This window comes from Polypterus senegalus, chromosome 3 (assembly GCF_016835505.1).
Source record: "Polypterus senegalus isolate Bchr_013 chromosome 3, ASM1683550v1, whole genome shotgun sequence".
NCBI lineage: Eukaryota > Metazoa > Chordata > Cladistia > Polypteriformes > Polypteridae > Polypterus > Polypterus senegalus.
In genome coordinates this window covers 47807129-47820980 of record NC_053156.1, presented here as the reverse complement: position 1 = coordinate 47820980, position 13852 = coordinate 47807129, and the positions used below count along the sequence as shown (strand labels likewise).

Genomic DNA, 13852 nt, shown 5'->3' with positions numbered 1-13852 from the left:
TTTTATCTTGTAGTGTTTTTGTGGAATAAACGTTTGAAATGTGGTACTTCTTTTTGGCTCACCCTGTATTTATTGCTGCAGTATGTGAAAGAACATAATGCAGAGAACTTGAAAACAGTGGCATTAGGTGGCATGACAGTAGAGTAGTAAGTATTCCTTACCTCCCATCTCACAACCTATTAAAAAATCAAACAGAAATGAGTGACAAGCTAGGTCATGTATAAGAAATGGGGAGAGAGAAGGAAATAACAAAGACAATCTTGTGAGGTGAAGGGACTGTAGCACTAGATTCAAGTGCCAAGAGTCAAGTGACTTTGTTAAGTTACAGTTCATACTATCCTTTCAAAAAATCGCCATTATGCCACAGCCCAAGAATATCTTTCTAGCAGCTTTATTAAATCTTAACATTATGCATTTGCACTGGTCGTGATGCACCTTAGGAATCTGTTCCTGTCTTGAATGATATTGTTTTAGGTTTGCATGTCATCTAGTTATGCCACATAGGTTTCCTCCAGATGCTCTAGTTTTCTCCCACAGTTAAAAAACATGTACTGGTAGTTTAGGTAGACTGTCTTTGCTAAAATGGCTCTCTTGTACTGTGTGTGTGTGTGTGTGTGTGTGTGTGTAAACATTAGAAAATCAGAACAATCTAAATGAGAACAGGCCACTTAGTCCAACAAAGCTTGCCAGTCCTATCCACTTAATTCTTCTAAAATAACATGAAGTCTAGTTTTGAAAGTCCCTAAAGGCCTACTCTCTACCATATTACCTGGTAATTTATTTCATTTGTCAGTGGTCAGTGGTGTGTGAAGAAAAACTTTCTAATGTACAGTATGTGTAAAATTTACTCAACGAGTTTCCAGCTCTGTCCCCATGTTTTTGATGTGCTCATTTTAAAATAACAGTTTTGGTCCACTGCAACAATTCCCTTTATAATTTTAAAAACTTCAGTCATGTCTCCTCTTAATCTTCTTTTTGCTTAAACTGAAAATGTTCAGCTCTTTTAATCTTTTGTCGTAACTCATCTTCTGTAGTCCTGGAAACAGCCTAGTCACTCTTCTAAAAGGCAGAAGTCTACGTGACCATCTTCATCATCAAGCCCTTCCGTGAGAATCCTAAATCCAAAGAGGACTGTTTCATTTATGTTAGGTAGAATGCCCAGAGGGGACTGGGCGGTCTCACGGTCTGGAATCCCTACAGTTTTTATTTTTTCTCCAGCCGTCTGGAGTTTTTTGTTTTTCTGTCCCCTGGCCATTGAACCTTACTCTTATTCGATGTTAATGTTGATTTATTTTTTATAATTATGTCTTTCATTTTTCTATTCTTTAATATGTAAAGCACTTTGAGCTACTGTTTGTATGAAAATGTGTTATATAAATAAATGTTGTTGTTGTTGTTCTTTGAACTGTCTCTAGGGCTGTTATGTACTTTTTGTATCTTCGTGACCAAAACTACACATATAGCATTACTCTACTTGATGCCTGACTAGTGCATTATAAAATTTGAGCATTACTTCCTTAGACGTGTACTTCACACATCGTGCTATATAACCTGACATTCTGTTAGCCTTCTTAATGGCTTTTGAACACTTCCTGGAAGTTGATAGTGTCGAGTCCACTGCGACTCCTAAATCCTTCTCATAAGGTGTACTTTAAATGTTCAGACCTCCCATTGTTTATTCAAACCTAAGCATTTTAAATTTAAGTGTGCATTTTTGCCCTGCAATTCACTGGTGTCCTACCCAGATGTTGTTCCTGACTTGTGCCCAATTCTTGCTGGGATAGGCTGCAGCGATGCTGTTTAGGATAAGAGGGTTAGAAAATTGGATGGGTGGAGCATTGTTTTAACAAATACGTTTATTTGTCACTTTTCTCTTTTGTAATATTCTTCTGAGAAATATGCTTTAAAGGAAACAAAAACGTTTATGGATGTCATCATGTGTCTCTTTATGACTTCGCTGTCATTATAATAATCCTCTTCTTGGGTCCCAGTATGCTATCAATTTTCTAATTTGGGTCGTCACATTAAAATATTTAAGAAACCCTGGTGTAGGGGATGTGATTTTATGCATGTCAAAAAAACATTTGGGATACAATTCAACTTATCTACATAGGTTCCACCAATGACAGTTGCAAGGATGCTATTGCCGAATAGCAGAATATGAAACTGTCAATGTAACAACACTAAATGGGGTTGTGTGCACTGCTGGCTTTCACTTTGACCTGTATTCATAGTTATATTGTTTTAGATTGTAATCAAGCATAGACACAGTTAATAGCATATAGAGGAGATGTGTTATGTTTAAAGGGTCATTAGTTTTATATGTATAGAGCACAGTGCAATTCTTCCTCAAATGTGCTAATCATCATACAACATGTAGTACTGTAGGTGAGGCTACACTTTAGCCTGTAGGGTTAACAATGATTTTTCTTCTTGCAGAAGAGCAGTGGTATGTAGGCTTGCCTGCACTACAGTACTGTATGTGCTCTATGAAAGGTGCAGCAATTTTGTAAGAAGTAAAGTTTGGCATTTTGTGAAATTGTTTTATGTAGGGTCACACTTTGGGCCAAAAGAACAGGCGTTTGCTTTGGGAGAGCAGTTAAAACTGCCGAAAATGGTTCCTATTCAGTAAATGGCTCTTCTAAGTGGCGCTGCAATTCAGCGTTGGAGTGCAGTTCTGTCTATGTGACACATGCTTGTCTGTTATTTTTGTGACTACTAAATGGCTAATTTTTCCCTCTTGTTTTGGAAAAAAAATAATAATCTGGCTCTGTTATCTGATCCTTGCACATGCTCTCTCTCTCATGTGATCTCATTGCGTCATTTGTTTTGTTTGCTTTATTATTTCTCTTTTTGAAACTGTTTACTAAGAATGATTCATATCTGAACTCTCATGTTTGTGTCTATCCATCCTATACAGGGCAGTGGTGGTGTAGACGGGAAGGGCACAGGAAGCTGAGATGGAGAGAACGGAGAGGAAGTATGTCAACCGAGGAGAGGAGGATGAGCTGGTGAGCAGGAATGAAATAGACAAAAAAAAATGAAATCGTACATTCTCCGTTCCCTTCTTGACATTGTGACACATTTTTTCTTATTTCGTCTACTGAGGACTACTTGTTTTTAAACAATTTCTTGCAGATGAGGGAGTTGCTCTCCAGATACTCGTAAAACTGAGGAGACAACAACCAAGACCTATTCTTGTTGTTGAGGTGCACCACTCTGATCTATTTTCCTGTGGGCTTTGCTAATTATACAGTGTGCTTCCTTTAGTTTCTTTATAATTGAGCTCCGGTTGTTGAAGTCAACCAGTCATATCCCATAAGTGTTTGGAAGCAGTGTCATTTCTGTTTCTGCTGCTTAGAAAGCAGCACTTTTTTCTCATTCAGCTCCTATTTCTGAGGTACACTACTCTTCATCCATTTTCTCTAACTCTGCAGAGGAGCTCCTAATCCTTTTCATGCAAGTTAGGAGACAACAGTCCCAGTCTAATTTGATTCATTTAGGGAGAAGTACTCTACATCCTATTCCTGAAAATGCAAGGTAAACTCCCATTTTCTTTCCTGACACACACTATTCCATGCTTTTAACCCATTTTCCATCACTAAGAGAAAGTGTCGCCCACAGAACAGTAAGGGCCGAGATATACTCCCATGTTAATTAATTTCTCAGCCCTTGGGATCTGACCTTAGTCAGTGTAGAATATTATTATTTTAATTATTTTTCTTCTATCTTGTAGGAGCTCTGGGGGTTCTTGCCCTCCACCTGTAAGCTACTGCTCGTCTTCCTAGGAGTGCTCTGCTCTGGGGGCTTCTTGCTTCTCCTTCTCTTTTGGTTGCCAGAATGGAGCCTGCGTCTCACCTGCCGGGAGGTGCCTCTAAGCCAGGCTCGCTTCTTGTTGTTGCGCACCACGGTAAGAAATCAATGGTCAGATGCCTCTACGTGTGTTTTTCTGACCCTTATGTTAAATCTTCACGCTGCTATTGTGCCTCCAAAATATTTTAGTGTAGGTTTATTACCCACTACTCAAAATTTCATTATTTTTGTTAATTTCATTTCCCTAACATTTCAATGTTTCCCACTCTTTCCAGCACAGTATTTACTGGTGCTGGCAACCATTGTCCTGACTGTATTATTTCCCAATAAAGACTGTACTGTTTTGTGTGTTCCCAGGATGAGTTTGGTACCTGGTTCAGGGTTAGAGTGCTTACTCTATTGGCTCCTGGCTGTAATCCTCTGGGACATCCCAGAAAAGAAGATCTGGCTTCTAAACTGATGCAAGATATGAAGAGTGAGGTGAGGGTTTTTTGTCATTAATCACTTTTTAGTTTAAAAAGATCATAATCTAAACCCCTCTCTCATCACTTCATGTGTTTCAGATCCGATATTTTCGACATCAGAATGTCCGCTACCTGTGGAGCCCAAAAGAGCAGAATTTCACTCAGCTATGTGCCCTGGAAAAGGGTACACATTTATCAGATATCTTCAACCAGCACAGCGAGGGCCTGTCCTCAGCCACACAAGAATATCGGTTAGTCTGTCTCTGTTGGCTTTTCAGGTGCTTTTTGGCAGCATTTCTTCTTAATATAACACTAAGCTCACCTGTCTCTTGACCAGGAAGTTATTTTATGGATCCAATCAGATTGAAGTGAAAGTGCCTTCTGTTGTAAAACTACTGGTCAAAGAGGTGAGATGAAACTCATTTCAGGCTATGGCATGTTGAAGGAACTGAGATGGTGTTATGACCAGGACAACATAAAACTGATTTTTTTTTTTTCAGGTTTTAAACCCGTTCTACATTTTCCAAATCTTCAGTGTGATACTCTGGTCTCTAAATGATTATTATTACTATGCTTCTGTGATCCTCTTCATGTCAGTAGTCTCAGTCTGCACCTCCCTTTTCACTATTCGCAAGGTAGGATTGGCAAGAAATCTTAAATTCTTAGTAAGTAGGTTGTAAGGTGCTTTTATGAAGCATTCTACTCTGTGTCCTCCTGCAGCAATTCATTCTCCTTCATGACATGGTGGCAGCTCATAATGTGGTGCGCTGCACAGTGCACAGGGGCCATAATGGTAAGATATTTTTAATTATTTGAACTATGCTGTCAATTTTGCTTTCCATTATTTTCAAGCTCTTTTTTAGTTACTAGCCAAAGTACACGTTTCCCTGCACTCTTTTTGTGTAACTGGATTCCATAATTGCTGTAACTCCTGGCTGGGCTGGAACCATGAAGCCTACGTTTCCGTGTTTCCTGGTTTTGTATGGTTTCACAAAAAATGTTTAACAGCCCCATTGATAAACTGGATGGCTTCTTGCATAATTAAATCAGGTGGGGAGAACTGGAGTTCATAGACATTGCTGCAGGTGTCTATATATATATATATATATATATATATATATATATATATATATATATATATATATATATATATATATATATATATATATATACAGTGGTACCTCAGTATACATCCACTTTGGAATAAGTCCAACTTTGTATACGTCCTGTTTGAATGCAAAAAATTTTGCTTGGTATACGACCTTTGTTTGGAAAACGATTCGCGTGCTACCCTTTTTTACCTCTCTCGAGACAAAGCCACGACTGCCCATGAGCGTCAGTATGCCAGTTGCTAGCATTCAGTGAACAACCTGCGCTATAACTCTGTGTGACTTTTCACGTGATTTTGTGTTTTTTCGCGTAAATTTGAACTGATTGTTGAAAAGCATGAAGGTGGCATGTGTATCCGGGACATGGCTGCTGCATACTGTATGCCGAGAACGACGGTATCTACGATTGTGAAAAGCAAAGACGTTATTAAAAAGTAAATTGAGGTTACATTTTTATTTATTTTGTTTAATTGCCTTTGTATTTATATATTTTAGTATTAAGCAGTGTTTAAATTATTTTATACAACCACATCAATGTATAATATGCCAATAACAATAGGATTTTTTTTCATGGGAACGGATTAATCATTTTCCCTTTATTTCTTATGGGAAAATTTGTTTGGTATACGTCCTGTTTGGTATAAGTCAAAGGATCTGGAACGGATTAAGGACGTATACCGAGGTACCACTGTATTTGTTTATTCATCCATTTATGTATTTCTGTAAAAAGCCATATTTCCCACTGGGGACAATTAAAGATCTGTCTGTCTATCTATCTATTGATCATTCATTCCATTCACCACTGGCGGTATTCAGTAATGTTATAAAGATGATTCGAAGTTGATTTATTCATCATTGATTTAAAATTTCTAAACATCAGAATGCAGTATTGGCATCAAACCCTTAAATTATAATTGCCTTATTATAAAATGGACTTTAAAAGTATCTATCGTTAAGAAAACAGTAAATCTTACTAACGCCTCTAAAGTTCTCTTCCTACCATATTCTGAACAGCGACTTTGCATGCATATTTCAATATGTTTCTCTATTTCACGTACTAATAACATATAGTATAGTATATGATAGTATTGGCTTTTTCAAAAATGTAATTTTTTCTAGGTTCATCAGTTAATTTTAGAACCATTTTCATGGGTTTAGAAGCTCCTATCTACATGGTTAACTAACATGCACCACCATGCCATCATCCATTGGCCCAAATTTCATTGCATTGGTTATGTATAATGTCAGTCATTTTCAGACTCGCTTAATTCTGAACAGGGTCGCGGCAGATGGTGGAGCCAGTCCCAGCTGACATAGTGCGAAATGCAGGAACAAGACCTGGACAGGGCAAGCACAAACACACCCCAACCACACACAAGAGTGATTTAGTATCACCAATCATCCTAGCCCTCATGTCTTTGAACTGTGGGAGGAAACCTGTGCAGACGCGGGGAGAACATGCAAACTCCCCACAGGGAGGACCTGAGATGCAAACCTAGGACTCCTTACCTTGAGGCAGCAGCACTATCCTTTGTATAATATAACATCACAAAATAATAGGTAATGGTGAGTGAAACAGCCAAGTTTCCGTTCACATACAGTTTTGTGAAACTGACGTTGAACTTCTTTTTGCATGAGATGTTATAACTGCAAAATTCACTAAAAAATTTGTTTTTGAATTTTAAAAGTTTTTGGGAGAGTTGAAAGAAAGGAATAGTACTCTTTAAGGGCTTGGTAACACAGTACACCTCTTTTGGACTGGCATATTTCTCTCAAAGTGATTAGATTTAAAATAAATGGGGCAAAGCTGTCTTTTGAAAATTCAGTATGTCTAAACACAGTCCACAATGAGACAAAAGACATACCCTTAGACAAAATCTATAAGTCAATGACACAATAAAAATGTTATGCAAATTTATTTAGAAGAACAGCTGTACATGTTATCTTTGAAGAGATACTGTTTTACCCTGTATAAAAATTTGTGTACGCTGATAACAATGTCATCCAATCAGTCCAAATGCACTCCTGTTGCCTGATGGGAATTGTAGTCCCTGAGTTGGCACTGGATTTTGGGTTGCCCCTCTCATTATAGTCCTGTTCTTTGTTAAGCCATTACACCATATTTTAAGTTGGACCTACAGCAAGGCTCATGCAAAATTTTATGAAAATCGGTGTAGCTGCCTGTGCATGATTGGCAAATAAACAAGCAAGAAAACATTATGATTTAATTTATGTACATTAGAACAAGAAACCTATTTATAATATCTATATTTTGTGGAGTGATTTTTATGGTTTACACGTACAGTACAACATCTGGTCATTTTTTGTAAGTGTTATTGTTTGCTGAGCCTATGAGCTTTCCTTATGAATGCATTTACTGTACATCACTGCTTTTGTACTCATTAATGTGTCACTCTTGAGACATGAATTGAAACAAGATTAGGATGACAGGGCATTTTTTTCCCCACTAGTGAGTATTGCATTTAAATATGGAAAAAAATAAACGTTATTCCTACAGCCAAAAAAGTAAAGGTTAGTGACGCAACAATTCAGCTGCGTAGCGTACAGTCAGGTGTGCCAGCTGTTTTCTTTTCTTGGTGCATTCCCCTCACAAATTACAGTTTATTTGATTATGTTCCCATTACCTCCCAATATTTTTGTATTTATCTTTTGGGATTAACTGTATATAAGTATTATATATGTGTATTTACACTGATGAGCAAAATATTATGAGCACTTCCATATGAAGTTAGTGACGTTGACTGTTTTATTACAGCGGTGCATGCCAAGGTCAGGAATGTATTAAACAGCGAGCTGATTTTGGTTATTTGTAGTCAGCTTGTTGAATGCCAAAGATATGGATAGCTGTAAAGACTTGAGTAACTTTTATAAAAGCCAAATCGTTATTACCAGATAACTGGGTCAGAATATTTGCAAAATGTGAAAACTTGTGGGGTTCTAGCAGTCAGCTATGGTAAGTACCTATCAACAAGTTCATGGAAAAAAAATGTGAACCACCAACAGGGTGTTCTGCAGACAAGACTCACTGATTTGTGAGCTTAACACACACTATCCCATCTGCTACAAGTCAGCAGAAGGGTTACTGTAGCACACATTACAGATAATTTTAATGATGGTTACGCGAGTAACGTGTCGTGACATACAGTACAGCACACTGAGCTGCATATGGAACTGCTTAGCCACAGACCAGTCCATGCTAACCCATATCCACCATGAAAAACACATACTGTACAATAGGAACACAAGAGTCGGAACTGGATCTTAGATCCTGTTTTCTGTTGCATCATGTGGACAGTTGAGTACATGTGCCTCATTTAGCTGGGGAAACAATGACACCAAGAAGACAAGCTGGAGGAGGGAGTGTGATGATTTAGGTAGTGTTCTGCTGGTAAACACTGGGTTTGGGCATTCATGTGGACATTAGTTTGATGTGTACCACCCACCTAAAAATCACTGCACACCTCGTACACTTCTTCATAGTGACAGTATTGACTGATGAAAGCTGCATGTTTAAGCAGAATGTCTCACCCTTCCACAATGCATGAATTATTGACTAGTGGTTTGAGGAACATGAGGAAGAGTTCAAGGTCTTGCCCTGACCTCTAAATTCTCCAGAATACAAAATGTGTTGGAACAAGAAGTCCAATCTGTCGCAGCTCCACCTTGCAATTTACAGGAAAGAGTTAGAGGATCTGCTGGTTCCAGATACCACAAGACACACCTTTGGAGGTCTTGTAGAGTCCGTGGAGTAGTCTCAGCAGCATACTGTATGTAGAAGGAACAGCATAATGGCAGGTGGCCATAATGTTTTGTTTCGTCAGTTTATATTTGTATACAGAAGTATGTATTTATTGAATTTGAGTGGGATATGATTTGATCTGTGCAGTCATTTGGTATTATAGTTAAACAGATCAGACAATTACAAAATCAGACTTAGACTTAGACAAGACAAAACAAATCAAGCTGTGTAGGACCTGGCCAGATTCCATGGTGTACTGATATCGTAATTTTGTTTTCCACATTTATTTTTAAATTTATCTGACATTTATAATCAAGGCAGTTTACACATGCCAAGGGCACAATACAGCTGTTTCCATATTGGTACAGCTAAAAGAATAGGAAAGATTGGGTTACTTGCTCAGGGTCATTTAGTAAGTTTTTATCAAGTGCTGAATGAGCAGTTTTTATAATTTTCAGTCCAGAGTTTAGTCATTAGAGCACATTAGAGAGGTGTTTGCAGTTTTTCTAATGATGAACACTATTTACAAGTTTTATATAGAAGGTCAGAATGCACTTTAAAATCTGTCTTTTTAGCCAGTACTTTAAAATGGCACAATATTTGACAACTTCAATATGAACAAAATTCTGAAAGGGTTACATTGCATTGGTACTTTTAAGAAAACGTTGCATTACAATAAAGTGTGTAAATTAGGATTGTTTGCACACGTGTGCTATGTATGTGATCTTTCTGGTGTAAAAGTGGTGTAGAGAAGGGACTCTTATCCTGGGTTGTGGGGATATATGCAATTATAATCAAAACGCTCACCTTTATTCCCAAAACCACACATTTTGTAGCTGTGTGTCTGTAGAAGCTAACTGCATAAACACTTGGCAGAAGAATTTGCATGCAGGCAGTGAGTCAGTAATGAATAGAACCAGACACTACAGGTATTTTGCAAAACAATATGAATACCAAATTTTTCATTTAAACAGTTGAAATTTGGGTTTATTTGTGTTGCATGCAAACACAATTCTCAAATAAGTATAATGTGAATGTTACTTTGTGTATTTTCAGCAATTGTATTGATTGCTATTAGTGTTGGGTGCAGAAAACTAATATTGCTTCTATGAAATTAGATTTTGTCCTGGCACAGGGAAATAAGTGATCATACCTTATTATATGAGCCATTTCTGTCAGTCATGGTTTTTGTGAAAAGGCATTCCAACAGTGCGTAGCAATAAGATCAGGATTCTCTAGAATGATTTGTGTTTGGGTTCTGAAAAAATTGCAGTCCTTTATGATATGTGGAGCAGTTCTTGGCAGTACTGTGCATCTAGGATACAGCACAAGAGATAAAAGATGAAAATATAGGGCAGCTTTATTAAAAAAAAAAAATAGGTGAAATATGATGTGAATCTAAACTGTATTGGAAATGTAAAATAATGCAGTAGTACCATGTAAAACTTATAGTTTAAAAGTTGGCATTTAGGTTTAATAGTGGGAAACTCATTTGCTCTATGGGTAAATGAGCACACATCTGTACTCCACTGATCTAAATCAAGAACTGGTATAATCTCTGTGCTGACTCAGAGCGAGACAGTAGATTTTTAACTACAAGTAAATAGGATTCCAAGATGAGCCGTGATCGACAAAACAGGCAAGGGTCATAACTGGAAAAGAGACCAGACGTCAAGTCAAAAACCAAAAATCAGAAAAAACACTTGTTTATAACTAATAATACATAACTTAAAAATAAAGTAATGCACACCAACACAGGAATCCTATAATGGGATGCTCAGGAGTTGAATGTGTCCACCTTTATGCCAGCACTGTGAATGATGTTACATGTTGCACACTCCTGGGTAATTTTGGGAAGGATTGCCATGGCAATGGCTGACTCGCTCGCTAACAAAAGGTGACACCAACTCATAAACAAAACACCTTCAGGATAAGACGGTATCCAAGTTAAATTTTGTAAATATTGTATAATGCAAGAAGTAGGTGTGAAAATCATATTCCTTGAGTTCTAAAATCCCACATTCCATGTACAATATGTACTGAGATCTCCTAGGGAAGGTAAATAAAAAAAGTAAGAATGAAAATAGTTCATTATAATAATTTCAATGCACACCTAGGATTCAAAATTATTGAATTTTGATATTAATTAAACTATAATTATTTACAGTTTCTGACCATACGGCCCCTATCTCTTACCAACATTGTAATTTATAATTCTTACAGTTCCTAAATCAATTGTTTTTAAATCTTGCATATCATAACTTGAGTATAATGGTAGCATCTGAGACTTTGACATGTATGGGTGGTTTTTTCTTACTGACCTGTCCAATTTAAAGCTTAATGACAAAGATCTGTACTGACCTATAGTTTTACTGCCAATTTTAACATTCTTATCTAAAGTGTTGTTATTCTGTGCATCAAGTATTGATTAAGTGAAAGAAATCAACTATGTATTATTTAACTCTGCCATAAAAATACAAGGAAAAAAAGATTCTTAAAACTAGTAAAATTAGTAGGCTAATAGGCTATGAGGTTGTTTTACACATTCTCAGGTCATGTTAACAAGTTCCTATGTCACTGCCTCCAGAATGTTCCCTTTCTGGGTTAACAACATAAAAAACTTACTTATGTTTAACATTTGCATAGTGTATTCCACAGAAATTTGAAAACCATTTTTTTGTGGTGAAAATGTTGCCTTGTTCTTAATTAGCTTGTACACAACTGCCAGGCATATTTCTCTTAGAAACTTCTCCTTTATTACTTGCCGAGCACAATTGAAATGCTCTCCAAGGAAATCAAGCTGAGTTAAGAAAATGAGTTAAGACTGAACTCCATAGTGATCTGAGGTTTTGATTGGGATGGGTGGGCATGACGTGTACACTTGTGCATTCACATACATTGACTGTTTTTTTTTAATTTGTTTTTTGTAACAGAGACACTCAGTTAAGTGATGTTATACTATACTTTCAACAATTAAACTTAGCCCTTTGGAGAAAAGGATACTACAGTGATCTATTTAATTCCTATCCCATCATCAATATAGTAAACCTTGACAGAGCTATCACTTCACCACCCCTCTGCATAAGGCTGAAACACAAAAACCAATCCCAGGCCTGAAAATGAAACTAAACAGCAGCTTGCCATTTGTAGTTGCAGACAGCAGCAGCTTGCAAAGAAATATTACTGCATTCCTGTCTCCAGCAGATGCACCAAAACAGCCTTTAGCACTTCACGTACAATAAAACTGAGCTGGCTGATAAACTAGTATTACTGGCACAGAACCTGTAATACTGTTAGCTCTTATGCCTAATTTTATATTTTACCCCACACATTCCTTCTTAATTACACATTGCACGCACTGCAAATATTTAAACATAGAGATACATTTATTTTCATTATCTTCAATATAAACATCTACACATGGAAGTGTGTGTGTGAGTCCGGCCTGTAAGTGAGAGGTGGAGTCGGGACAAAGGCCACTAATAACACAAGCAAGGCCACCACGTCAGCAAAACGAAACCTCAAAACAAAGACAAAATCGCTTAGCCGATAATATTGGGAAAACGTTATCCCTTTTACTTTTCCTCCCACCGCTAATGCACAAGCGATGTGAAGATGTCGGCGATTCCACCTAGGAGAGAGATGCCCAGAGTAGTTCCTTTCAATTACCTGACATCTCTACATTTCAATTTTTTTCTGATGATTTCAATAGTTTCCAGGACCCCGGGCTTTTTACAGCACGGGCTTACACAGCTAGTACTTTATAATACAGAAAATGTTATTACTAAACATTAATAAATCATTTTGATGAATATCTCCTCAATTGTTTGTTGTGTACTTTTATTATTTTTTATTTTAGTACACAATATTTTCATATACTACATTTATAAACAATTTTTGGAGGTATCATAATATAAATGGTAGAAAAAAACATCTGTTATTGTTAGAATATTATAACATTAGAACAATCTAGACAAGAACTTGTCATTTAGCCCAAGAAAGCTTGCCAGTCCTATCCACTTAATGCTTTCAAAATAACATCAGGTTGAGTTTTGAAGATCCCTAAAGTTCTACTGTCTACCACACTACTTGGTTCCTTATTCCATGTGTCTATGGTTCTCTATTTATGAAGTTGTGCAAAGCTTCCAACTGTGTCCCCATGTTCATCATGTTCAAGAAAATGATGTTTTTAAAGAATTTCTGAAAACAGTTAACAAACAAATTAAAGCAAATATAAGTCTGGGCAGACATTAAGGTATTCAATTTAACCCCAATAAATGTTTAACAAAATATCCATTCAAACTACATGCTGTGCTCTGTGTTGTTCACATTTATCATATGGGTATTCTGAAATGTATCCTTGGCCTTTGATTAAGTACTTGGGAGGGTCTCTTGCAGATATATTGTGAATTTCCCCTTGGGATTACTAAAGTACCTACCTACCTACCTACCTACCTACCTGCCTGCCTGCCTTCCTTCCTTCGATGACGTTTTTCTTATTTGTTCTTGATGTTTAATTATTTTTTTCATTTACAAATGTATACTGTACTTTTTTATTTTTGAAACAATGTTTTCCTTAATTCTGTTCACTTCTGATTCCCGCTATTTTGTGACATGGTAGCTATGAGGGGTCCCAAAAGTTTTGTGAATTATGTGACTGATGCAATGGTTTAAAGATCAGTGGGACAGAACAATAACTATCTTAA

General features: G+C 36.9%; 1 protein-coding gene across 3 annotated transcripts in view; it reads left to right on the top strand.

The window, feature by feature from the left end:
* The window catches only part of LOC120525115 (probable cation-transporting ATPase 13A3), a 127905-nt gene that overhangs the window by 48751 nt on the left and 65302 nt on the right, over positions 1 to 13852 (top strand). For all 3 annotated transcript variants that reach the window (XM_039747137.1, XM_039747139.1, XM_039747136.1), the window contains exons 3-9: positions 2921 to 3011; positions 3737 to 3910; positions 4171 to 4293; positions 4377 to 4528; positions 4615 to 4684; positions 4778 to 4912; positions 4998 to 5070. In XM_039747137.1, the coding sequence (XP_039603071.1) occupies positions 2961 to 3011; positions 3737 to 3910; positions 4171 to 4293; positions 4377 to 4528; positions 4615 to 4684; positions 4778 to 4912; positions 4998 to 5070 (778 nt within the window). In that variant the 5' untranslated portion in view covers positions 2921 to 2960. The remainder of the gene's footprint in view (positions 1 to 2920; positions 3012 to 3736; positions 3911 to 4170; positions 4294 to 4376; positions 4529 to 4614; positions 4685 to 4777; positions 4913 to 4997; positions 5071 to 13852) is intronic.